This window comes from Grammomys surdaster, unplaced genomic scaffold (genome assembly GCF_004785775.1).
Source record: "Grammomys surdaster isolate TR1022 unplaced genomic scaffold, NIH_TR_1.0 958, whole genome shotgun sequence".
NCBI lineage: Eukaryota > Metazoa > Chordata > Mammalia > Rodentia > Muridae > Grammomys > Grammomys surdaster.
In genome coordinates, this window is record NW_021605377.1 from 5,054,085 (window position 1) to 5,081,358 (window position 27,274).

At 41.9% G+C, this 27,274-nt stretch overlaps 1 protein-coding gene across 1 annotated transcript in view; it reads left to right on the forward strand.

Annotated features, from left to right (window-relative positions):
- Nr2c1 (nuclear receptor subfamily 2 group C member 1) overlaps positions 1–27,274 on the forward strand; it is a 55,702-nt gene that overhangs the window by 14,536 nt on the left and 13,892 nt on the right. The window contains exons 3-10 of the mRNA XM_028783086.1: positions 1,716–1,910; positions 3,198–3,276; positions 4,939–5,118; positions 9,344–9,491; positions 9,574–9,664; positions 12,665–12,849; positions 13,604–13,763; positions 24,439–24,560. Coding sequence (XP_028638919.1) covers positions 1,716–1,910; positions 3,198–3,276; positions 4,939–5,118; positions 9,344–9,491; positions 9,574–9,664; positions 12,665–12,849; positions 13,604–13,763; positions 24,439–24,560 — 1,160 coding nt within the window. The remainder of the gene's footprint in view (positions 1–1,715; positions 1,911–3,197; positions 3,277–4,938; positions 5,119–9,343; positions 9,492–9,573; positions 9,665–12,664; positions 12,850–13,603; positions 13,764–24,438; positions 24,561–27,274) is intronic.

The following is a 27,274-nucleotide window of genomic DNA, read 5'->3' on the forward strand; positions in this document are numbered from 1 at the left end:
CCTCCTTCTCTTCCTTCTCTTCCCTCTTCCTCTTTCCTCTTCAGAGATCCTCCAGCCCTTCTCTGGGCTCTGGCATTCCCTCCCCAGAGTCCCCAGAATTAAACTATCTGCAGCTGGCAAAAATCATGCCCCTCCTAGAGCACGAGACAGTCATAGTTAACAGCTGTGGACAAAGTGAAGGCGCCCCATATCCCACACCTGGGATTTTTAAGAAACCAGAATTCTCACTACAACATCACGAGAGGTATTTACCTAATCCAGTCTCATCCCTTACACCCTCAACACAGCGGTGCCCTGTTCTCTGTCAGTGTCGCTGTCTGTACGTGCAAGCACATCCAGACAGTTTCAACGACGTTTCCTGTGTGTCCCTTAATTTAACTCTCGAACATTGCAAGTCTTCTTCATATTAAATGTAAAAGACCCTTTTTTCCAAAGTGATGTCTACCACTATGCTCTAAACCCTACGGTAGCGGTTCTTAACGTGTGGGCTGCTACCCCTCTGGGGGCTGCATATCAGAGATCCTTCATATCAAAGTTACATTACAACTCATAACAGTAGCAAATTACAGTTAGGAAATAGCAATGAAAATAATTTTATGGTCAGGGCCACCACAACATGAGGAACTGTAAAAGGGTCACAGCATTAGGAAGGTTGAGAACCACTGCCCTGTGGTGTGCGTCTGTCTTGCATGGTGGGAAATCTAGGCTTTGTGGGTCCTAGGAAGCCCCAGGTTATCCGCCCTACTATCGCTCGGGTTCCCATTGCCCACTCTAATCTGTCATTCACAAGGCTCCCTTGCTGTGATTTGTGCCTCAGATGCGTAAAACGTCCCCTGATTCATCAGAGCGTCCTTGTATGCTCTGTTTCCTGTGTCTGGGATGCTCTGTGGTTCTAATGCTGGCTGCCTTTTGCTCGTTTAAGTCTCTGCAAAAAAAAAAAAAAAAAAGTCACTCCTGACAGAGTGTCCCTCCTCATCTTTCAGCTGTCTTTGTTTCTTCCACAGCACTTGGGCTACCTACAGTATTGATTAGTTATCTGTCTCTCTTCTGAAAGTGGAAGTTTATGAGGGCAAAGACTTTCCCTTTTTCACAGATGACTCCAAGGATCCAGAACAACAAATCGATGTTGGTCTAAGCCAGTGGTTCTCAACCTTCCTAACACCTGGACCCTTTAGTACTGTTCCTCTGTTGTGGTGACCCCCAACCATAAAATTATTCTCATTGCTACTTTGTAACTGTAATTTTGTTTTCCTGAATCGTGATGTGATTCTGTGCTCTCGATGGTCTTAGGCAAGCCCTGCGAAAGGGTCACTTGCATTTCCCCTTGCAGTCTCCAAAGGGGTCGCGACCCACAGGTTGAGAACCAGTGGTCAGTAAAGAAAGCAGGAAGAAATCAAAACAGTGACGTCAACTAACCTTGCCGTAGCTTAGCAAATTTCACACATGCTCACTTCGAGCAGGATTTCATTAGAAGTAATATTGCCGTTTAAAAGGTCTATAACTGGCTTTTCTAGCTTTGTTTTGAGGTTAAAATTGATTGATGAAAGAAAACAAAAGTCAGGCATGGTAGTACATCCGTGTTCTCCAGTACTCAGGAGGCTGAGGCAGCAGGTCATGGGTTCAGCGCCATTCTAGCCACATAGCCAGACCAGTCTCAAAAAGCAAATAAACCTGACTGAGTTGAACCAGTTATTAATGTGCCGTGGTTGTGTTAGATTGTTACAGAGCAACAGACTGGACAGAAAATCCAGATCGTGACAGCACTTGATCACAGCACACAGGGCAAGCAGTTCATCCTGGCAAACCATGAAGGATCTACCCCAGGGAAAGTCTTCCTCGCAACTCCGGACGCTGCAGGTGTCAACCAGTTGTTTTTCACCAGTCCTGATCTGTCTGCACCACACCTCCAGGTACATGATGGTAAAAGATGTCTCTTCATTTACACAGGGAGACAAAGATGGATAGAAAAATAAATCTGAAAGAAGAAACTAGAACTCTGCCAGCATCCAAATAACTATACCTAGTGGTGCGCTCTTGATATAATTTAATAGGCTTAGTAGTTTACCCACGAGCACCTCACCTAGTCTCACTAATGGCCAATTATGTGGTGTCTTGATGTAGCGGTCATAATTGTATAATTATAATTACTCCCATTGATAGCATTGATGTATAACTCCCTTTCTTTTTTAAGAAAGAATCCACAACTATCTTTTAAAATCTACAACTATCTTTTTTTTTTAAATCCACAACCATGTTTTTATGCTGTCACTTTGGGGTTTGGAGGCAGCGGGACTCATCTGTCTGACATGGAGTCTTTCTGTAGTCCAGGCTGTTTTGAACTCCCGACCCTTGCCCCCAAGCCTTCCACATGCTGGCATGACAGGTGTGAATCACTGCATCCGGCTGTATTATATGTTTTTGCCGTGCCATTCCACACTAGTCTGGAAGGGTTCTGAACTGTCAAAGACAAATGTCATGAAAGGTCTTAGAACTTTTAGAATAATTACACATATTCTATATGAATAACATCAGTGTGTGTTAGTGGCTTACATTTCAAAACACTCGTGTATTTGTATGTTGAGCTTTTTAAAAAAAGATTCGTTTATTTCATATGTATGTATGTATACACCTGAGGATATGTGTTTGCACAACATGTATGCAGATACCTGTGGAAGCCAGAAGAAGTCACTGATCCCTGAACTGGAACTTCCCCATTAATTGTGAATTCCTGATGTGGGTGCTGGGAACTGAACCCGCTCTGCAAGAGCAGCAAGGGCCCTTAAGCACGAGGCCACCACCAGTTGGGTTTTGGTGCTTTGGGTTTGGTTTTGAGAAAGAGTCTCGCTATGTAGCCCTGGCGGGACTGGAATTAACGAAGCAGACCAGGCTGGCCTTGAATTCACAAAGATCCATCTGGCTTCCCCACCCCGCCTCACAGTACTAGGGTCAAGGTGTGTGGCATCCAGGCCACTCATTGGTCCTCAGTGGAGTTCTGATTGCAGTGGAGCAAGTGAAGAGACAGCCATGGTTTTGTCTATGTGTGAAAGCAGGCTAGCTTCACTGGCATACCCATGGTAATAGGATTCTTAGTTTTAAGAGTAATTCACGTCACATTAAGAAGTAACCCTGACTCTGATTCTTTCTGTTTGGACAGCATGAAGCTGTAGCAACTAATAACATTTTTCTTCTTTTAAAAGCTCTTAACAGAAAATTCTCCTGACCAGGGACCAAATAAAGTTTTTGATCTTTGTGTTGTGTGTGGAGACAAAGCATCAGGTATGGTTGCAAATAATCCTGTGTACGTTATAAACTGTTAAAGTAACTGATCTCAACCACGTTTCCTCTAAAATTAAACAATAAACAGGAGAATATGTTGTTTTTATGCTACATATTTGTGGCCTATAAAACTGTACTTTTCTCCCTCTGGTTTTTGTTTTGTTTTATTTTTTTTCTTCCATGTCAATTAATTTGATTTAGAATGGTATAAAATATTTGTTTTGGTTTCACTGTTGAGAAGTAAACACATAGAAAAGTTTTAAATGTAAAAATTAAATTTGCCAGAGGAGTCATTGAAAAATGAATCGTGGTCTTTACTAATATACTATGGTGTTAATAGATTCTTAATACAATTCCCTGCCTTAGGAATTCAGGGGACATTGAGTTGCAGAAGTAGAAGATTCTGTGGTTAGCCTTTATTTGCAGTTCTGCATAACAGATTTATTTTCCTATCCAAGAATGAACCAGGCCCACCCCTGATTTGCTTCTGTAATCAGATAGGGTCTGCCAGGGACGTACAGCTCTAGGACTGGGTAGGCTGTTCTCGGTTATAAGTGCTCAGAGATGAGTCATTTAAATTCTGACATTGCTTACTTCTCGTAAAAGATTCACATTCAGCCCCTGGTCCAGCTTGGTTTTGTTAATTTTTTTTGAAATTTCATTACAAAACCTTCATCAATTTGTTAATATTGTGTGTGCACATGTGTGTGTTCGCATGCTTGTGTGTATGAGTTGGTGTGTGTGCCTGATACCTGTGCAAGCTAGAAGAGATTATCAGTCCTCTGGAACTAGAGTTACCAGTGGATGGTGGGTGCAGGGACTCGATCCTGGACCGTCTTTAAGAGGGTGCTCTTAACTGCTGATCCATCTCTCTAGCCCCAGACTTTAATAGCTTTACCCGAAAGTTTTGAAAGTGGAACTCACAAAGAAAGATGGTTATAGGCTGGGCAGTGGTGGTGCACGCCTTTAGTCCCAGCACTTGAGAGGCAGAAACAGGCGATTTCTGAGTTTGAGGCCAGCCTGGTCTACAGACTGAGTTCCAGGACAGCCAGGACTATACAGAGAAACCCTGTCTCGAAAAACCAAAAAAAAAAAAAAAAAAGAAAAGAAAAAGAAAAAAAGAAAGAAAGAAAGAAGAAAGAAGGTTATATTTCCATGACTAGGTAGCCCTTTTCACTTTTCTAGACTACACAGCTTTAAGATTAAAATATCTGTTGTAGCCAAGGATGCAGATTGGTGGTAGGATGCCTGCCTAACAAGTATAAGGTGCTGTATTTGGTCCTCAGCAGGAGGAAAAGAAAAACCAACAACAACAAAACAAACAAAAACCTACACACTGTTATACAATATATGACAAAACTATAATTTGTAAGTTTTCTCAGAACTAAACATTTTAACGTGCATAATAGAATTTTTGATGATGATTTTGTTCTTTCCTAAATTCTTTAACATTTTTAATGTTACATTATAGAATTTAAAACTGTATCATTATTAAACTTACCACAGGATATAGTTGTTTGATTTTCTATTTAAATAAATCCTAAAAATTTTGTCAGAGTCTCAAAATCACAATCTCGTTTTATATATTGTTGTTTTAATAGAAAAAAAAAGAATTTATTTCGCTTCTAATCTATAGTATGTTTTTAAATGTTTCATCTCTAGGACGTCATTATGGAGCAATAACTTGTGAAGGCTGCAAAGGATTTTTTAAAAGAAGCATCCGAAAAAATTTAGTGTATTCGTGTCGAGGATCCAAAGACTGTATTATTAATAAGCACCACCGAAACCGCTGCCAATACTGCAGGTTACAGCGGTGCATTGCCTTTGGGATGAAACAAGACTGTATGTACTTGCTTTAAAGGAGGAGTGGTTTTTAACACATCAGCCAATGGAAAGTGCATACAAGTTAGCACATTTACACAGCTCAGTATACGTGGGGTAGTAGTTACTTTTCTGTCTCTGTGATTAAATGTCATGATAAAAAGAACTAAAGGAAGAATAAACTTATCTGGGTTTGTGGGCAGGAAGGTATAGTAAGCTAGCATGAAGTAAGCTGATCCTGTTTTTAGCCCCAAAGAGAAAGTGGAGTGAGTGTCTAAACCCTCAGGATTCACTCACAAGGATATACTTTCTCCAGCAAGGCTGTTCTTGTTCAAACCGGAGCATGTGGCTTTTAATTCATAGCTGTCCAACTAACAATAGACTATATATACATCCGTATTTAATAAACAAAGATTTTTGATTACTCCTGTGACAAGCACATCAGTTGACACATAGCACTCAAATGATTTTTGTAAGTTGTCTCAGAATTGAAAAACTGCAATGAGCATAATAGAACTTTTAGTGATTTTGTTGCCTTTCCTAAGTTGTCAGTAGCATTGTTAGTGTTGCGTTAGAAAACTTAAAACTGTGTATCATTAAAGCAGCAAGACAGCCCTGTGCTTTGTGACTGAGGCCCAGAATGTGGTCTTGGTAACAGCAGCCAATACTGATCTGTCTGTGGGCTAAACAGTAGAATGTGTCCACACAATCTCAACTGCAGTTCTCTGTGCTGGTTACACTGTTGCCACCTTAACAGAGAAGGTTGGAAACTCATTAAAGCACGGGGGAAACCAAGAGGTGTCTGGCATTGAGTTCTGACAGTTTGTTCTCCCCTCTTCCCCCAAAGAAAGTATACGTCTATAGCCAGGCAGTGGTGGCACACGCCTTTAATCCCAGCACGTGGGAGGCAGAGGCAGGTGGATTTCTAAGTTTGAGGTCAGCCTGGTCTACAGAGTGAGTTCCTGGACAGCCAGGGCTATACAGAGAAACCCTGTCTTGAAAAACCAAAACCAAAACAAAACAAAACAAAAAACCCCAAAGTATACGTTTAGCAAATGTCTTGCCTCCTCTTTAGGTATTACAAGATTCTTATAGATATCACATATTGTATAGATGTATATATTATGTGTAATATGGATTTATTTTTTAACTTAGGCCTTTTCTATTAGTATTATCTTCAGTTAATTAACTTTTTCTTTAGCTCTCTCTCTCTCTCTCTCTCTCTCTCTATATATATATATATATAGATAGATAGATAGATAGATAGATAGATATAGATATAGATATAAAGGACATGTCATTTCAGTTCTTCCTTCTTGATAGTGAGGTTTTTTAAGAGTTCTATTTTTCTTTCATTGGAGTGCTGAAATAGAGGTGAGAATAGCAGGTAAATTAACTTAGTTTTACTAATAGAGAGTGTGGTGGTTTGAATATGCTTGGCCCAGGAAGTGGCACTATTTGGAAGTGTGGCCTTCTTGGAGTAGGTGTGGCCTTCTTGGAGTAGGTGTGTCACTGTGGCTGTGGGTTTTAAGCCAGTCTTCTCCTAGCAGCATTCAGAACAAGAGGTGGAACTCTCAGCTCCTACCTAGATAGATGCTGCCATACTCCCACCTTGATGATAATGGACTGAACCTCTGAACCTTAAAGCTAGCCCCTATTAAATGTTGTCCTTTATAAGAGATGGCTTGGTTACAGTGTCTGTTCACAGCAGTAAAATGCTAAGACAGGAGTTGGAACCAGGGACTAGGGGTTTGCTGTGATAGGCCTGACCATTCTTTTGTTTGGAAGAATGTGGATTTGGGGGCTTTGGATTTGGAAAGCAGTGGAATGCTTTAAGAGAGGCTTAATGGACCATCCTAGTAGGAATATGAGTATGGAAGACTTGCTGAGGGCGATTTTGAACTGTGGAAGCCTGGTTCTAGAGGTTTCAGAGGAGAAGAATTTTAATATGTGGCCCAGAGACTGTTCCTGTGATATTTTGATGAAGCATGTGGTTGGTTTTTGCCTTTGCCTAAAGAGTCTGCCTGAGGCTAAGGTAAAGAGATTTATATTAATTGTATTGTCAAAGGAAGTCTCAAAAAAGCCCTACAGAAACATTGTTCTCCGATAAAGTCTCATGAAGAGCGTTTTTAAACAAGCATAGCAAGCTTAGAAAGGAAAAATATAAAATGTATGGTTCAAATAATAAAAGGACACCAGGAAATGAAATAGAGCGAAATCCTGTGTTCAAGGAGATAAAGAAATTAAAGACATGATTTCAGGGCAAGATCCCACCCAGCTAAGCTTACTGTTGGTGTTTGCAGTTGAACAAGGAATAGTTTGGATTTTTAATCTGGAATGAACTACAATCCAGAAATGGAGGGCACACTTATGATTATGATCATGAGGCTGGAAGATACAGAATTTTCATCTGGATCTTGAGGTACAATGGCCATGAAAAGCTTAGGCCCAGGCATGATGGTATACACTTTTAATCCCAGGAGACAAAGCCAAGCAGATCTCGGAGTTCAAGGCCATCCTGGAACAGAGCAGGTTCTAGGTGAGGAAAAGTTTAAATCCAGGCATGGTGGTACACACCTTTAATCTCAGCATCCAGGAGACAGAGTCATACAGATCTCTCAGTTCAAGGTCAATCTACAGAGCAAGTTCCAGGATAGCCAAGCTTAGGCAGTGAAGGAGTTGGAAAACAGAAAGCTGGTGATGATGTAACAGAACAAGGGGGCCATGTTCCAGCTCCAGAAAGCAGCAGAACTGGGCAGTTTCAGCCATATGACTCTGGCTTTAGTCAAGAGGAGACTACTAGAGCAATTGATGCTGGTTAGCTGGAGCTAAGAAATTAGCAGTGAGTAAGAAGAGACCAGCATCACTGAGGTAAAATCTTCTGGGAAATGTTTTCTGGGAGCATAAAGAAGCTGTGTTCCAGAGATAGCCAATGTTGTTCCTTGTACTGCAGCTGGACTTGGTAAATTGTAAGAATTGCCTAGGTGGTACTGATTTTGAAGGCATGAAGGGGTTATGGAGAACAGCTGAGGCTTGGCACTGTGAGAGGCCATGGAAAGCCATTGGTAAAGGTGCAGCCTCAATTGTCATTGACGGCCCAGGATTGAAGGAGTCATGCAAAGGAGTTGAGGCTCGGCACCATGAAGACAGCCTATGAAAAGCTATTGGTGAAGCTGAGTTGCAGCGGAAGACCACATGCCTGTATCATAGGATGATCACCAAGAACAGTGGTAGCAGTGGAGTGGAGTCGACCAAAGCCTGGAGTGCTGCAGAGGGCAGAGCTGGAGAAGTGACACCAGCCCTTTGGAGAAGCCCAGAAGATCATATGTGGATAACAGACATTGGAACAATAAACTGTAATGTTGAAGTTGCCTTGGAGACCCCAAGATGTTTGAGACGCCAGAGCTGTGGTCTATCTGCTGAGGAGAGCTGCTAACGGAGTGGAACCAGCCCTGGAGAAAGAAGTGTTGCTGTCAATAAAGATGAAAAAGAAGTTGGAGATCTGAAAACCACTTTGACATCAGACATGGAGATGCAGAGTTTGGAGTTTGCCCTGCTGGTTTCCTGTCTTGCTTTGGGGACTGCAGTTAAGTGATTGGATGAATCTCAGAAGAGACTTTGAACTTTGGACTTTTAACACTGTTGGGACTGCTATAGACTGTAGGGACTTCTGAAGTTGGACTAAATGTATTTTGCATTATGCTATGTTTAGGTATGGCCCCCATAGACTCATATGTTTGAACAAGCCTATGGGGGCCAGCGAGTGGAATATGATGGTTTGTACATGCTTGGCCCAGGGAGTGGCACTATTAGGAGGTGTGGCCTTGTTGGAGTAGGTGTATCTCTGTGGGCAAGGGCTTTAAGACCTTTATCGTAGCTTTTTAGAAGCTTCTCCTAGCTGCCTTCAGAACAAGACATGGAACTCTCAGCTCCTACCTGGATGCTGCCATGTTCTCACCTTGATGATAATGGACTGAAACTCTGAGCCTGTAAGCCAGCCACAATTAAATGTTGTCCTTTATAAGAGATGGCTTGGTCATGGTGTCTGCTTACAGCAGTCAAAATGCTGACTAACACAGGGAGCGATGTTGTTGAATGTGCATAGATTTTTGTAAAGATTCATGGCTGCCTTTGGAATCCAGCTGGAAGCAGTGTTTCTCTCATTAGCCATGTTGGTAACAAGCTTAAATTTATACGTTTCCATGGAGTCTGTATTGTAGTGTAATTGTCTAACATGTTTTTGTAGCCGTTCAGTGTGAAAGAAAACCCATTGAAGTATCCCGAGAAAAATCTTCCAACTGTGCAGCTTCAACAGAAAAAATCTACATCCGCAAAGACCTCCGAAGTCCTCTCGCTGCAACGCCAACCTTTGTCACAGACAGCGAGACTGCCAGGTGCCCTACAGCTGACATTGAATATCATTTGCTTCTCTTCACAGATCTACTAAGACTAACACATGTGCCTCGTTTGTTGCAGGTCAACTGGACTGTTGGATTCAGGAATGTTTGTGAATATTCATCCATCTGGAATAAAAACAGAACCAGCTATGTTAATGACACCAGATAAGGTATGTAGCGTAATTTAATGACCCTCCTCCACCTCTCCCCCTCCCCCATCTCTGTCCTGCTGGAGTCTGAGCTCTTAGTCCCATGCTCTGTCTACTGCAGAGCAATACTTCCTGTTTCCTTTTTCAAAAGATTTTATTTATGTATGCTCTTCCAGAGGTCCTAAGTTCAATTCCCAGAACCCACATGGTGGCTCACAGCCATCTATAATGAGATCTGAGGCCTTCTTCTGGCCCGCAGGCATATATGTAGGCAGAATGCTGTATACATATATACATAAATAAATCTTAAAAAAAGAAGGAACTCAGGGTACTAGTCAAAACACTCATTTGAGTGTCAAAATTTCATTCCATTCTTCCTGAGCATGCTGTGGGGTCTGGGGGTCAGAGTAGGAAGATATTGCCTCTGCTTTCAGATTACACAACCAAGTCATCTAGAGTCCCTTGAGACTGAAACAGATCTTCATTTGTCACGGGGTCTAAAGAAAAGGCACACACATACATGCTTGTGGGGACCCTCATGTTCACAGAGGCCAGAGGGGTTGTCCTGCTGTCTGCCTTATTCCCTTGAGACAGGGTCTTGCTGAACCCAGACTCAGATGTCCCATTGGGTTAGTAAACAGTGAGCTCCAGCAATCCTTCATCTTTGTCTCCCCCAGGTGTCGCAATTACGGGAACACACGATTGTTTGTGTGTGTGCTGGGGATGCGAACTCAGACCTTTGTGTTACACAGCAGCCTTGTTGCCCACTAAGCCCTCTCCCCAGACCAAAAGTGTTCTTTATTTAGATAAAAAGTATAAATTTTCTTTAGCTTTCAAAAAACTGTATGAGAAGAAGACATTTTCTAAAAAGATTTTTCGAATGTATTTTTATTTACTGTGTGTGTGTGTCTTGTGTGTTCATCAGGACACACATGAAGTTCAGAGGACAGCTTTCTGGAGTCCGTGCTCTTTCCATCGTGTCAGTCACTCTAGTCACCATTGTTAGTGGCAAGTGCTTTTACTCTGAGTAGTCTTGCTTGCCTTGAGAAGATATGAGGGTGCTTGTGGGAAGACTTCCTTCTCCCTGCTCTGGGCTCTGGCTCTGTAGCACTCAGTTCCACAGTACTAAGTACTCTGGCTCTGTAGCACTCAGTCCCACAGTACTAAGTACTCTGGCTCTGCAGCACTCAGTCCCACAGTACTAAGTACTAAGTACTCTGACTCTGCAGCACTCAGTTCCACAGTACTGAGTACTAAATACTTTGGCTCTGCAGCACCATTCCCATTGTACTAAGTACTCTGGCTCTGCAGCACTCAGTTCCACAGTACTAAGTACTACATACTCTGGCTCTGCAACATTCAGTCCCACAGTACTAAGTACTAAGTACTCTGGCTCTGCAGCACTCAGTTCCACAGTACTAAGTACTCTGGCTCTGCAGTACTCAGTTCCACAGTACTAAGTACTCTGGCTCTGCAGTGCTCAGTCCCACAGTACTAAGGCATCATTCAGTGGAAGAACACTAAGTACTCTGGCTCTGCAGCACTCGGTTCCACAGTACTAAGTACTACATACTCTGGCTCTGCAACATTCAGTCCCACAGTATTAAGTACTAAGTACTCTGGCTCTGCAGTACTCAGTCCCACAGTACTAAGTACTCTGGCTCTGCAGTGCTCAGTCCCACAGTACTAAGGCATCATTCAGTGGAAGAACACATGCTACATACATGAGGTTCTTGGTTCAATCCCAGCACCAAAAGGTGTAATGCCAAGCCCCTAAACCACTGATACATGTACCTGGCCCCAAAAGAATTCAATAAACTGAAGCAGTGAGTATATAAAAACCTTTGAATTGGAAATATTCCCCAAACGTCATGGATCACTTTGAGAAGTGTCAGCTTTGAGAGTGTCAGCTCATTGCGTTTAAGGTGGAGAGCTGAAAGGAAGAAAAAGGAAGAGCACCCTGCTCTTCCTGAGCTCTTCCTATGCGGGGACTTTAGCTCAAGCAGGGTAGACAGGATGCTTCTGACAAAAGAGGGGCAGCCGATGCATTTAGATGTCATACCAGCTTGTTCAGTTAGAAGTTTTGAGGGGCCCAGTGGTGAAGAGCACAGATTGCTCTCATGGGGATCAGAATTCACTTCCTAGCCTTTGCATCAGGCCGCTCACAGCCCTCTGTACGTCTACCTCCAGGGCATCCAGTGCTCTTCGCTGGCCCCCATGACCCCCTGCACTCATATGAATGTATCCACTCATAGACGCATATAAATACACACTATTTAAGAACTAAGACTGACTCTTTGGGGCTGGAGAGGTGAGATAGCTTAGAGGTTAGGAACTTCCACTGCTCTTGTGGAAGACTCGCGTTCAGTTCCCAGCCCCCACATGACAGCTCACCACCATCCGTAACTCCAGTTCCCGGAGATCCAGTACCCTCTGTTGACCTCTGAGGGCACTAGGCTTCATGTGGTGAACAGACATACATGCAGGCGAAACACCCATACACATAAAAAATTTTTTTTTGATCTTAAGGGAAATTTGGAAATCCTAATATTAAGTCAATGCTAAAAAGAACTCGAAATTTTACCTAATTTATTATCGTTTTATAGAGAGAGTAACTATGACGGATAGATTAATTAGTAAGTAGAATAGTATAATTTTTGTTTTAAACTTTTATAATTTTTTTAAAGAACTCGTACTTATTTTAAAACCTATATTTTCCTCAAGAGTCAGTTTCTCTCCCTCTCTCTCTCTCCCTCCCCCCACCCCCCAGCTCAGAAAAGTCTGGAACTCACTATGTAACCCACACTGGTCTTGAATTTGTGGCAATCTTTCTGCCTCAGCCTCATGAGCTGTGGGGATTACAGAAACAAGCTGCTGTATTTATCAATTTGATTTACTAATATGCTTTTCTTTTCGTTTTCTTAATCGTTTGTAGTTCATGATCTAGAATTTGATATTTAAGGTTTTAAAATATATCAGTACCACCTTGCAGAATTTTAGTGCTTTCTTCTTTTCTTAAAGGCTGACTCCTGTCAGGGAGACTTAAGCACACTGGCCAGTGTGGTCACGTCATTAGCGAATCTGGGCAAAGCTAAAGACCTTTCTCACTGTGGTGGCGACATGCCTGTGGTGCAGAGCCTACGCAACGGTGATACATGCTTCGGTGCATTTCATCACGATATTCAGACCAATGGTGATGTTTCAAGGTAGGGTCTCTGTGACCTCATCCTTCTAAGTGTCATTTTAATTGACCAAAATGCCTTTGCATTAAAGTCTCTCTATTCAAGTTCCTGAAAATAGTATTTCTAAAAGACTTAAAATATAAGGCACTGTAAGGCTTAACTGAAAATCTGCCATTAGTACAAGGTGCTGAATACACTCAATTCTGAGTTTCCTGAGAAATAATGTATCTTGTAAAATTAGTGCTGAAATCTGGCCTAAGCCGTTTGTATACGGAGGAACAAGTGTGAGGATTTCGCTCAAACTTGAAGAGGCTGTAATTTCTTGGTAGTATGGTAGTTTGTGAAACTCTGAGGTACACTTACTAAGTTTAACTTGTTGATTTTTGAAACAGTGCCAAAGGTCACTGGAATCCAGCAGTCTGTCTGTCATACAAGAAAGCTGTTTTCTGAAGCATGTTTAGTTGTTGTTTTCTTGTTTTGTGTGTGCATACCTCTCTCAGACAGTGGCACTGGTGATGTGTTCCAGGGCCCCCTGTACACTATACAAGTATTCTACCTCTGAGCCATACCCCTTCCCTATTTACAAAAGAATTTTTAGGCTTAAACTTCCCTTCCCATAGTCCTTGGTACTAAACTGAGGGCCTAATGCATGCTAGACAGCTTACAGCGCTATTCTCATAGTCCCTTGACTTAAATCCTAGCTCTAAAATTTTGTATGAGAATTTCATTTTATTGTTGGAGACTGGCCAAGCTCACAGCTTCTGATGTCTCCTTATAGGGCATTTGACACTCTTGCCAAAGCACTGACTCCTGGAGAAAGCGCAGCCTGCCAGAGCTCAGGAGAGGGCATAGAAGGAAGCATGCATCTAATTGCCGGGGAGCCGAGCTGCGTGGAGAGAGAGGGGCCCCTGCTCAGCGATTCGCATGTCGCCTTCAGGGTATCTTTCATTTCTTTTTGTCATGTGACTGTCTGATTTTGATCTTCCTTTCGACAATCAGAATTGGCCTGTTAAAACACTTTTAAAGTCAGAAATTTGCAAATTCCTGGTGGAATTTCGGAACTGAACCGGAAACATACACACACACACACACACCCGCCATAGAAGACAGTGAGTGAATCAGCTTGCTGTCCATCAACTGTGAGAGCATAATTAGTTGTTAGATTTTAGACGCAGTAGCTTTTTCTTTCTTTAAGCATGGACAGTCTTTAAGAACTGAATGCACCACTTTGTTCAGTGTCTGCCTATTGCTTTTAGCGTTAATTGGTGTCTAAGACCCAGATATGTTGCTCTTAGGTGAGAAATGATAAACGTGTACATTCCCTTAACCTTAGCCACCCTGCACGGCTCTCATGGGCGGGTGCACATCACCTGATGCATTTCAGTCTCAGGTTTGTATCCCTTAAGGAACACTTGAAATTCCTTTCGTTCTCCTAAGTACACTTTGTAATGGTGCTGGGGACGAAACCCTATGTCCATGGCCCCACGTGTGCTAGGCAACCTGTACCTCTGCTGAGCTCAGCTTCTGTGCACTCCATGAGGTAGCAATGCAGGTAGACTGATGGAAAGGAGACACATAAAGCCTAGAAATCGCTTTCCAACATTCGATTTGTTATTCAAATTAATATGCCCCAACAGAGCTCGGATGTGCTCCCCACTGAGGCCTCATTAACACCATAATGGACCCCCTGCTTGGCTCTTTGCTCTGCCAGTTGTGAAGGGGTGAGTGGCAGAGCAGGTTAGACATAGCAGTTCCGCAGCACGTGAGAATGATTTACAAGAGATTATAAACTTTCCTACATTTCGTGGGAAAAACATTTATAGCTATCAAATGATAAGTGTCTGCACTGCCAATAACTATCTGTTTCGCCATGAAAAATAATAAGACAGAAAATAAATGTATCGGGGCTGGAGAGATGGCTCAGTGGTTAAGAGCACTGACTGCACTTCCAGAGGTCCTGAGTTCAAATCCCAGCAACCACATGGTGGCTCACAACCATCTGTAATGAGATCTGATGCCCTCTTCTGGTGTGTCTGAAGACAGCTACAGTGTATTCATATATAATAAATAAATAAATCTTTAAAAAAAAAAGAAAATAAACGTATCATAGACTAAAACATCACATAAGAGTGATACTTCAAAATTCAGCTTGGTTGGAATAGCCGCAGAATAAGTTCACCTTGGCTTAATTACTGCAACATGCATGATACACCAATGAAATACGTCAAGGAAACCAAGTCTCATATAAAACGCTACTAAAGGTAACTTAGAAATAATTCTAGCATTTTGTCTGCACCTCACAAGGAAAGTTTTCATGGGCGATATAAGAAAACATAGCGAGAATAATATAATTAATACCGTTCTCAAAAGTTATTGTTGGAGCCAGAGACAAGGGTGGGTCAAGGCAAAAGGCTTTTTCCCATTGATCATTCATATTCTAAACAAAATACATTCCTTTGTGTTCTCAGTTTCATTTCCTACTCTGGACTTAGATTGAAGGAAGGACAAGAGAGCTGTAGGCAGAGGCCCAGTGCAAGCCAGGACAAGTGGCTGCTTAGACAGCAGCTCTCAGCCTGCTTAGAGAGGTTCCCATACTCTTAACTGTAGGAAATAAATGCTTCGGACAGAGAATCAAACGAATTCAGATTTTGGCTTTCCTTTCTGGAGTCAGTGGATTCTGTCTCTCAGCTCTTGCTGCCAGTCTTGGGAAGAGGTTTCCTTCCAGTCGTTCCAAGACCACAGTCATTTCATGGTCTGTTCTTCCTTCCACTGGCGTTCTCAGCCTGAATCTCAGGGCAAACATCCTCATTCAGATCATGAACTTCTCTCCTAATCCCTGAGCAAAGCAGGACTGTGTTCCTCAGCTGCTCTGGTTGTCTGGTATAATTTGCATGTTCTCAGATCTGTTCTTTCAGCTGTGAGCTGAAGGTTTTTGGTATTTTTTTTTTATTTTAAGATTTATTTATTTATTTATTTAATATATGTGAGTACACTGTTGCTCTCTTCAGACACACCAGAAGAGGGCATTGGCTTCCATTACAGATGGTTGAGAGCCACCATGTGGTTGCTGGGAATTGAATTCAGGATCTCTGGAAGAACAGTCAGTGCTCTTAACTGCTGAGCCAGCTCTCCAGCCTGAGTTGAAGTTTTTATTCTCAGTTTGTAGTTGAACTAAGATTTGTTTATTCTAGTCTGATTCAAAGCAGCCTAAATGTAGTAAGGAGAAAGTCTCTGACACAGTAAGTGGAGATAAAGAATCTAGGATGGTAATAATAATTAATACTTGTATTTAATCACTTTGAGTTATAATTTCAAAAATCTCTTTCACGGCATTCTTATAAGAATGATTAAGGTAAAAAGGATTTCCATCCTTTAAAGTAAATATATGGGACAAAAGTGAGGTGGTTTCTAAAACTGTTGTGGTGGCTGACCTTGTGACCTCTTTTTTCCTCCCTAGTTGTGACTCTCCTTCACCCTGTGACTGGCCATCCGTCACTGGAACGTTCCCCTTCTTGTTTATTTCCATGGCTGTATTTTAAAGCTCTTTTAACGTTCTAGTTTGACTCATCATGGTAATATTTTATGTTCCTTATCTCTTTCTCCATCGTGTCATGGAGTCTGAAACCAGTGTCATCTTTAACAATCAACCTACTATGTCACTTGACGATCTAAACTGTAACAAGACCCTGTCACGGAAATCAATCAGTCGGTAGCTTCTGCATCAATCAATTCCGTAGCTTCTGTGGCTCCCGTGGGATTCAGTTCAGGCTCTGTCACGTGACCTTTCAAGGCCTTTCCCACTCCGAGTCAAGTCTTCATCACTTGTTGCACAGGCCTTTGCTAACCCTGCCCGCAGTTCTACTGTTGAGACTTGAGTCCTGAGACAGCATCTCCATGTTCACAGAGGTCCGTCAGCGTGCTGAGTGCTAATCCACAGTCACGAAACCTTCAAGGAGAACCCACCTCCCTTAACAAGTCAAATGAGTTTTTTGAAAGTTTTATTCTGACAGTTAGAATTTGACCTAGAAGCTGACCTAGAAAGGTAATTGCCACGGGAAGCAGGGAGACATATTGCTGGGTTTTATTTGTTTAAAATGACTTGGGGAAAGGTTTGGAGGGTGTTTGGTTGGTTGGTTTTTGTTTTTTTAAGGGTGTTGTTTTCTTTTGTGGATTTCTGTCCATTGGGTTTTGAGACAGCGTCTTGCCATGTAGCATATTCTGGTTGTGAAGAGCAGTCCTCCTATTCGCTGACAGAAGCATTCTCAGTTGTTGGTTCGTAGCATCCATCGTTTATAGGACTGGTTGTCTTGGCCAGTCCCCCTAGTTTTTTTGCTCCCCACACTTGCCTCAGGCAGCTTTGATATGGTATAGGTCCCGAAATCCTTACACTCATTCTTGTGTAAGAACAGTTACACCCTTGTTTTCAAAGCATTAACTGTTTGCTTGCTTCTCTTAAGAACTGTTTTCTGGGGCTGGGAAGGATGGCTCAGTCAATAAGTACTTACCACACAGAATGAGGACCCAAGTTCAGACCGAGAGCATCAAAATAAAACATCCAGCACAGTGAGGATGCTGGAAATCCTAGCTCCGAGGAGGGATGCAGGAGGCTCCCTGGAGCTCACTGGCCAGCCAGTTTTACTGGCTCACTGACCTTCAGCTTCACTGAGAGGCCCTGTGAGAAGAGTCAGTGGAGTTTGGCCCCTGAGATGCACTGTGGGAGAATTGACTTCTCAAAGTTGTCCTCTGACCTCCACATGTACACCAAGGCACACATCCATACCCACATGCACATATCATGTGCACAGTAAATAAAAGAAAAAAGTGGTGAGCAGAAGACACTCAACATGAACTCTGTCTCTGTGCATACATCAGCACATATGTGAACATATATATGCATCTCTCTCTCTCTGTCTTTCTCTCTCTCTCTCTCTCTCTCTCTCTCTCTCTCTCTCTCTCTCACACACACACACACACACACACACACACACAGAGAGAGAGAGAGAGAGAGAGAGAGAGAGAGAGAGAGAGATGCTTTCTGAATCATCTGAATCATATTTTGTTTTTTCTGCTACTCCAGTACACATTTACAGTTTTCCATCATGAGGCTACAGGTATTGTTTGATAGTAAAATGCATTCTTAGCATGCCCAAGGCCCTGGGTTCAGTCCTCAAAAGACAGCCTGTATTTTTCCTTTTCTTTTTTAAATGATGTATTTATTTCTATTTTATGCACACTGGTGTTCTGCCTATATGTATGTTCATGTGAGAGTCCCAGATCCCCTGGAGCTGGAGTTATAGACAATTGTGAGCTGCCATGTGGTTGCTGGAAATTGAACCCAGGTCCTCTGCAATAGCAGCCAGTGCTCTTAACTGCTGAGCCATCTCTCCAGCCCCTCCCTTTTCTTGTATGGGATTTAAACCATCTATTTCCCTGTCTCATTATTTGGTGCTATCAATATTAATCAATAGGTGAACCCCACTGGGGGGGGGGTAGCTCAATCAATAGAGCCTTTGTCCAGCTTACGTGTCTAATGCTCTTAGATCCCCAGCACTACAGATAAGAATATATGCCAGCATGCTTGAGTTCCACAATCTTTTTTTCCTATTGAAAATCATATTTTTATACAACCTATTCTTATCACAGTCTCTCCCTCCCATCTCCTCCAGAGCCTCCCTACCCTCCACCATCCAACTCCTCTCTTTCTCTCTCTCTCTTGCCCTCTCACTCTCTCATTCTCTCTTTCTCTAAAACAAGCAAAAACCGAACAAACCAGAAATAAAAAAAATGTACAAGAAACACACACACCATAAAAATGCAAAATTGGAAACTATAATATACAAGCAAAAGGAGACCCCACATTCTTTTCCTGTAAGAATTAGATAAATCTTGGCGCCTAATTTTGAACTGAGAAAAAGTGTACTTTACTTAATTTTTTAATTGAAAATAAATTGTTCTCTTGTACAGTATATCCAGATGACAGTGTCCCCTCCCTCGGCTCTCCCCACACTCCCTCCACTCTCCCCCCACTCTCCCCTCACTCTCCCCTTACTCTCCCCAGCTTCAGTCCCTTCCTTTCATTTTTCCTTCAGAATGGAGCAGGCCTCCAAGGGACAACAACCATGACAAAACAAGGTACAATAAGACAAGGCAAAAGCCCTCTTATCAAGTCTGGACAAGGCAACCCAATAGGAGAAAAAGAGTCCCAAGAATAGGCAAAAGAGTCAGAGATATATCTGCTCCCACTGTTAGAAGTCCCACAAAATACCCAGGTAACAGATATAACATATACTCAGAGGACCTGGTGCAGACCCACGTACACCCCATGCTTGCCACTCCAGTCTCCAGGCCCTGCTTAGTTGGTTCAGTAAGCCATGTTCTTCTGGTTCTCCAGCCCCTCTGACTCCTACAACCTCGCCCTCTTCCCATGACATTCTCTCAACTCTACTGGGAGGGACCTAGTATGTGTGTGTGTGTATGTCTGTCTGTCTGTCTGTCTTCCCCTCTCTCCTCCCTCTGTCTCTCTGTCTCTGTCTCTCTCTTAGTCTTTCTCTGTCTCTCTGTCTCTCTCTGTCTATCTGTCTCTCTCTCTGTCTCTGTCTCTCTCTGTTTTTCTCTCTGTCTCTCTCTCTGTGGATCTCCGCACCTGCCCCCATCTGCTGCTGGAGGAAAACCTCTCTGATAACTGCTGGAAAAAAACATTGATCATATTTGTCTTTCTGGGTCTTGGTCACCTCACCTCAAGATAATTTTTTTTTCTAGTTACAGTCATTTACCTACAAATTTCATGATACTTTTTTTTTAATCAGCTGAGTATTACTCCATTGTGTAAATGTACCACATTTTCTTTATCCATTCTTTGCTTGTTGGACATCTATGGACATAATTGAACACGTGTCTTTGTGGTATGATGGAATATCCCTTAAGTATATACCCAAGAGTGGTATGGTTTGGTCTTGAAGTAGACTGATTGCCAATTATCTGAGGAGCCACCATATTGATTTCCACTGGGACTGTTCAAGTTTGCACTTCCACTAGCAGCAGAGGAATGCCCTCTTGCTCCACTTCTTTGCCAACATGAGCTGTCACTTGTATTATTAATCTTAGTCATTCTGACAACCGTAAGATGGAATCTCAAAGTAGTTCTGATTTTCATTTCCCTGATAGCTGAGAATGTTGAATATTTCTTTAAGTGTTTCTTAAAGGGAATAGAGGAATCCCATTTTTATATTAGATTATTTGTTTTTTTGATATCTAGTTTCTTGAGTTCTTTATATGTTTTGGATGTTAGTCTTCTACTAATGTGGAATTGATGAAAATCTTTTCCCATTCTGTAGGCTGCCATTTTGCCCTATTGATGGTTTCCTTGCTGTCCAGAAGCCTTTCAGTTTTATGAGGACCCATTTATTACTTGTTGATCTTTGTGCCTGCACTATCTCTGTTCTGTTAAGAAGGTCATCTCCTGTTTCCGTGTGTTCATGGATAGTTCCCACTTTTTCTTCTGTCAGGCTCAGTGTGTCTGGTTTTATGTTGGGTCTTTGATCCATTTGGACTTGAGTTTTGTGCATGGTGATAAATATGGATCTATTTGCATTCTTCTACATGCAGACGTCCAGTTAGACCAGTACCATTTGTTGAAGATGCTTTTTTTAAAATTGAGTGTGTGTTTCTGGCTTCTTTTTAAAAAATCAGGTGTCCATAGATATTCGGATTTATGCTTGAGTCTTCAATTCAATACTATTAATCAATATGTCTGTTTTTATGCTGATAGTGAGTGGTTATTATTACTGTAGCTTTGTAGTAGTTTGAAATCAGGGATGGTGATACCTCCAGCAGTTCTTTTATTGTTGAGGATTGTTTTATCTACCCTGATTTTTTTTTCCATGTGAAGATGAGAATTGTCCTTTCAAGGTCTGTAAAGAATTGTGTTGAAATTTTGTTGGGGATTACACTGACTCTGCAGATTGCTTTTGGCAGGATGGCCATTTTTCCTATGTCTTTCCATCTGTTAACTTCTTTAATTTCTTTCTTCAAAGACTTGAAGTTTTTATCGTACAGGTCTTTCACTTGCATGGTTAGGGTCACTTCAGGATACGTTATATTACTTGAGGCTATTGGGAAGGGTGTTGTTTCGCCAACTCCTTCTCAGTCTGTTTGTCCTCTGTTGGATGCCATGAAGCTCAAGTAACTGTCATGTGGGTTCTGGGAATCGAACCCTGGTCTTCTCGAAGAACAACCTATGCTCCTGACTGCTGAGACATTCCTCCACTATTTGTCATTTATACACATAGGAAGACTACTGATCTTTTTGAGTTAATTTTCTATTCAGTTAGTTTACTGAACATGTTTATCAGCTGTAGGACTTTCCTGGTGGAATTTATAGGGTCACTTATGTATAATATCATCAGCTAATAGGGATACTTTGACCTCTTTGTTTCCAATTTGTATTTCCTTGATCTCCTTTAATTGTCTTATTGTTCAAGCTAGAACGTCAAGTACTATGTTGACTAGATAGAGCCAGAATGGACAACCTTTGTCTTGTTCCTGATTGTAGTGAAATTGCTTTAAGTTTCTCTCCATTTAATTTGATGTTGGCTACTGGCTTGTTGTAAATTACCTTTATTATATTTAGGTATGTCCCTTGTATCCCCAATCATCTCCTCAGGACTTTTATCATAAATGGATGTTAGACTTTGTCAAAGGTTTTTTCAGCATCTAATGAGATGAGATGTGTGTGTGTGTGTGTGTGTGTGTGTGAATTCCTTCCAACCCTGAGTTTGTTTATGGTGGATTACATTACTGGTTTTCGTGTATACTGAACCATCCCTGTATCTCTGGGATGAAGTCTACTTGATAATGTTTGATCTTTTTGATATTTTTTGTATTCTTGGATTTGGTTTACAAGTATTTTATTGAGTATAGTACTTGTTTGCGTCTATGTTCATAAGGGAGATGTATAATTCTCTTTGTTGAGTCTTTATGTGGTTTGGGTATCAGGGTGACTGTAGCTTCCTCAAATAGATTAGGAATGTTCCTTTTGTTTCTATTTGTGAGATAATTTGAGGAGTATTGGTGTTAACTCTTCTTCTAAAGTTTGGTAGAATTCTGTAATAAAATCGCTTGACCCTAAGCATTTCTTGGTTGGGAGATTTTAATGACTACTTCTATTTCACTAGGGGTTGTAGGCCTATTTAAATTGTTTACCTGATCTTGATTTAACTTTTTTCTTTTTTTTACTTAAAAAAAATTTTTAATGTTTATATGTATGGGTGTTTTGCCTGCATAGATGCCTGTACAGCATATGTATGCAGTGCCCTTGGAGGTAAGAAGAGGGTGTCAGACCCCTTGTGACTGCAGTTATAAAAGTTGGTAGCCACTATATGGGTACTGGGAATTAGACTTGACTCCTCTGGATAAGCTGCCACTCCTCTTAACCAGTGAGCCATCTTTCCAGCCCTTGTTTTTTGTATTTTATCTGACATTTATAGAGAACTTTTATATCTTATTAATGAAAACTCTTTGATCTATTTGGTACCATAGATACCTTTTAGAATTTAATCAAAACTATATACTAATCCCCTGGGAAAATATTATTGACTGTTGGAAAGATAGCTCAGCCAGTAAAGTCTTGCAAGCCAGGGCCTGAATTTGAATTCTAGAACCCATGTTAAATAAACAAGCAAACAGACATTAGCCATGGTGCTGCATGTTTGTAACCGCAGCTTTGAGGAGACAGAGACCAACTTCCCTGGGTCTCCCTAGCCAGCCAGCCTAAACTTGAGCTCCAGGCCAGTGAGAGGCTCTTTCTCAACAAAAAGATGAGTGGTGTGATGTGTTAGGAATGAAGTCATCCTCCAGCCTGCCTGTGCACTCCCCCATGTTCACATACACACACAGGAGCACACAAACTGAAAGAAAAATACATACAGTGCAGCTACACACCCCACCCAACCCCACAGGCAGCCACTGTTCACCATCTGCCGTCTCCTGCCCTTTCCATGTCGCTGAGTAGTAAGGACATGCTTCATCAGAAACTCTATCAGCTACATTTTATTTTGCTATTTTTTTTCAACTTAGGTGTCTTTGAGGGGTTTTGTTTGTTTTGTTTTCTTTTAAGGAAATCTTGCCCCAGAGCCCAGACTGCTTAGAACTTGCTGCATAGACCAGACTAGCCTCAATTTTAAGTTTGTGATCCTCCTGCCTCATCCTCTCCAAAGCTGGGATTACTGGTGAATCCCACCACACCTGGAAGGATTGTCCTTCTACTATCATCTCAACTTTTCCTACTAATTTTAATACTTCTAGGATATTCTATAGTGGACATTATTCTTTTTGCTGGTGATGGGATTTGGGTTGTCTCTAGTCACTGTTAGCAGCAGAGCTACAACCGTCATCCTTACAGTGGACAGTGACTTCTTGTGTGTATGTGTGTTTTTCTAAAATAGAGTAGAAATGATGCTTGGGATCAGAAATATGTCAGACTTTGCAGTTTTTCCAGTTTGGGGGTTGATATTCAGAGTCACTACTAGCAGAATACCGTCCATCCGGAACTCCAACATGTGCTAATGTCTGAAACATCAAGCATTGATCCCAAAATGGTTCCGAGTTTAGATTTTTGGATTCGGGTTGTTCGCCAAGGTTTAAGGTCACAATCTATAACTCAGTTTCCCAATTTTGGTAGATTAACAGCCAGATTGACCCTGGGTTAGCTGTCGGTCGCTGTGAGTACTCATTTCCCTGGGTCCTATTATTGCTTCAAAACAGGAAATGTGGTTCTTACATATGTCACATGTAGTAGTGTCATCGCTCCTTGAGATTTTCAGAATGCTTTCAGAAGGATTTTGATAGAGGTTTATTATCACTGTGGTCCAACACTTAACATAACTAAAGTTAAACTGAATGCTACTTTTTTCCACTCATTTATTTGTTTATAATAAGACAAACTAATAGCCTTTGAGTAGCTTGTCTATGGACACATTTTCCCATAGAGCACTTTTTTTTTTTACATACTTTTGTATTTAGTAACAATATTTTAGGATAGAGTGATACTGTGCAGACCTGCTTTTTGAAGAATTGAAGGGCTGTCAGTGTTGAACCTGGCTTGCATATGTTTTGTTTTGCTTCCTTTGGGCCATAGCTGTGCCCAGTGTTGGGAGCAATGCTCTCCTCAGTTGCACTAGTGGGCTTGCTTCCTTCTGGCTACCTGCTGACTCTGCGAGCATAACTGTAGCCTAAGTGAAGGACTCTTCGGCATACAAGACTGCTTGTGACACTGAAATGTACTGTGTCCCATTGGTAGAGAAGGGAGAGGGGAAGAAAAAAACACCACCGATGTACCAAGACAGTAACTTCATAACGCAAACCAGATTGTTTCATGTTTGACAGCCATTAGGTGAGAGTGTTTGGATGTCCCTTTGACAGGATTCATGATCTGCTCATCCCTCCTACGCACTACTGAAATATCCAGTGACCTGAATGATTTCAATATTAAGGTTTTCCAGTGAAGATATCAGATTCCTATTTGATGTGTTATATTTATATTCAAGTTTTTCAGAGAACTGATCATTTAGAACTTGAAGCCATGAGATAATTTACATAAATCCCTGTTCATGCTAGCTCACCATGCCTTCTCCTATGCCCGAGTACCTGAATGTGCACTACATTGGGGAGTCGGCCTCCAGACTGCTGTTCTTATCGATGCACTGGGCACTTTCCATACCTTCTTTCCAGGCACTAGGGTGAGTGTTTTGAAGTCCTTAAATATCAATGTGATTTTTGTGGCACACATGTATTGAAACAAGAAGTTTATTTGGGGAGGATTTGTATGACAATAGAGAAATGCTCTACCATTCTAGTCCTGTGATAGCTAACTACTGTTTTCTCTGTTACTTCTGTTTGGAAGAATAGCTGTGTTTTATCGTTTGAACAAGTTAATAATCTGGGTAAGTGGAGAGGTCCAACTGGCCAGTATTGGCAATGGCCATAACTCAGTGATAGGAGTGTCTGGGGGTTGCAGAGAGGCTCAGGGGTTAAGAGCAGAAGACCCAGGTTCTATTCCCAGCACCCATCTGGTGGCCCACAGCATTCTTAACTCCAGTTTCAGGGATTCTGATGCCCTCTTTCTGACTCTGCTACTGGCACCAGGCATGTACGCGGTACACAGACATACATGATGGCAAAATATACATACACACATTTTTTTTTTTTAAAGAAAGGATGAACTAGAACTCAGGTATGTCCAGCCTCAGGGCCTTGGGGTACATACAGTCACAGTCAAGGATAGCTATAAATGCAACCTAACAGAAAATAATACAGCAGTATAGGATTTTTTGTGACGTATTTAATTTTATTTATTTATTACAATTTGACAATGTGATCTTTGAGTGAACTTTGTAAATGGCAGTACCTTGTGCAGTGTCAAAGGTGGGGTACTCCTATTGGGTTTCCCTCACCCCCAACCCACCAAACAACGACAACTTTGTCTCAGTATTCGTCACAGGCATGGCATCAGCAAGCTGTATTTGCCTGCATGACTTTGTTTAAAATTAGAGGTGATTATTTTCCAATCTTCTAGTTTCCTCCCAAAGAAAGAAACAAAACTGTCCAGTGACCATTATACAAATCACTCTGCCTACGACAGACCAGGCCTCCTACGACAGACCAGGCCTGTATTCTGATTTTGAAGCAACCAGATGAAATAGAAAGTGGTCTGCTCCAAGAAAGCAAACCTTTATACAAGTTTGTGAGCCCTTTGTTTAAAGTAACTGGCATGCGACAGTGAAAGTGCCAAGCCTGTTATAGTCAGCGGGCTTTCGTTTCCTCACAGGATTCTCTGTATTCAGTCTGACTTTGCAAGCTCTCGTTTTCCTACCCTCTTCCTCTGTTTTCCCACTTGACATTTACACATGACTACCCTTCCTATCATTGTACAATACTTTACTATAGCTAAGCAACACATGAGCCCTGATTCCAAGGACGTAGCTGACACCATGATTTGGTTCCTAGACTATCAGCGATCTATAGTTACACAGAGCAGAGGCCTGGTTTTGAGTACGTAAATACTTTGAAATAGGTTGGTCTCAGAAAACTATTTAACTTTTTAAGTTATCTTCCAATATTTTTTTAAGAAAATAAAATCTGGTACAAAAACATTAGCATGCTGATATCTTACGATTTGTTAGGCATTAAATACCATGGCCAAGCTGGTCACTGACACGTAGGTCAAGAAGGCCACCTAGAGCTGCACCCCGCCTTCCTAGATAAACTGCATGATTTTAGAAGAGAAAAGAATTGGATGTCTAATCTGAACTCTTTCAATTAGTCACACCACTGTTGTTTTTAAATACTTCTGTTGAATGTGCTTATCCCATGGAAACAGCCGGGATGTTCAAGAAACCAAGAGTAGAGCCCGAGGTTTCTGCTTACAGAATAATTAATTTTACAGTGGCAGCCACTTGTCTCGGTGTATTGGAAATCAGTTTCTATGCAGCAGCCACGGGGCTCTTAATTAGGATAGCTGTGGTGCTAACCATCGGGCCATCGGCTGCTACATAAACTCTCACTTCCTATCTCTGCCTGGATAATCTTGAAATCCTCTTTATGAGGTGACTTAATCAGATAAGAGCTGGATGCTAATGGTGAGGAACTCTGTTGTGTGGAGATAAAAACTTTAAATCTGACTGGCATCTGGGCTGGCTTTTTCTGACCGGATACCGAGGTCATCCACAGAGCTCTGCTTTTACAGAGAGACTCAGACAACGATAGCCAGACATGTTTTGCTATGATGACTTAGTGGGCAGGGGATTGGTTAGGGGCCTCATTTGTATTTTGAAAGGCCTCTGTATTTAGTAGGAGTGTTGGTTTTCTGTTTAGGATCTGTAGTTTCGAATGTAGGAAATTCATTCTGCACCATTGAGGCAAATGACTTCACAGTTCCTCAGACGAAGAAGCTGGGGTTGGCGGGTGTGATTTTCCTAGTGTAGACAGCAGCGGGCCTGTCCACTTTGAAGATTCATTTTATTTTTTACATTTGTGTGTGTGTGTGTGTGTGTGTGTGTGTGTGTGTGTGTCTGGCACTTATATTACAAGGCACACTTGTGGAGATCAGAGGACAACTTGGGGGGAATCAGTTTTCTCCTAGTTTCAGGAACTGAGTCACGCTGTCAGCTCAGCCGTGAGCGCTTTTACCTGGCGAGTTATCTCACAGCCTCTTCTGCCCTGAACTTTTTTCCAACAGAATCTAACCCAGGCTAACCTCAAACTCCTGTTAGTCCTCCTGTCCTCAGGCTCCCCGGTGCTAGAATTGCAGGCTTGTGCTACTATGCCCAACTCTGCCTGGAATCTTAGAACCAAAAGTTCCAGGCCACCACCCTTTGCCACAGTAGACTTTGTCACGTGCATGAGCTTTCATTGACACTACACCTGAAGTTAAAAGCCGATCGCTCGCCCTCCC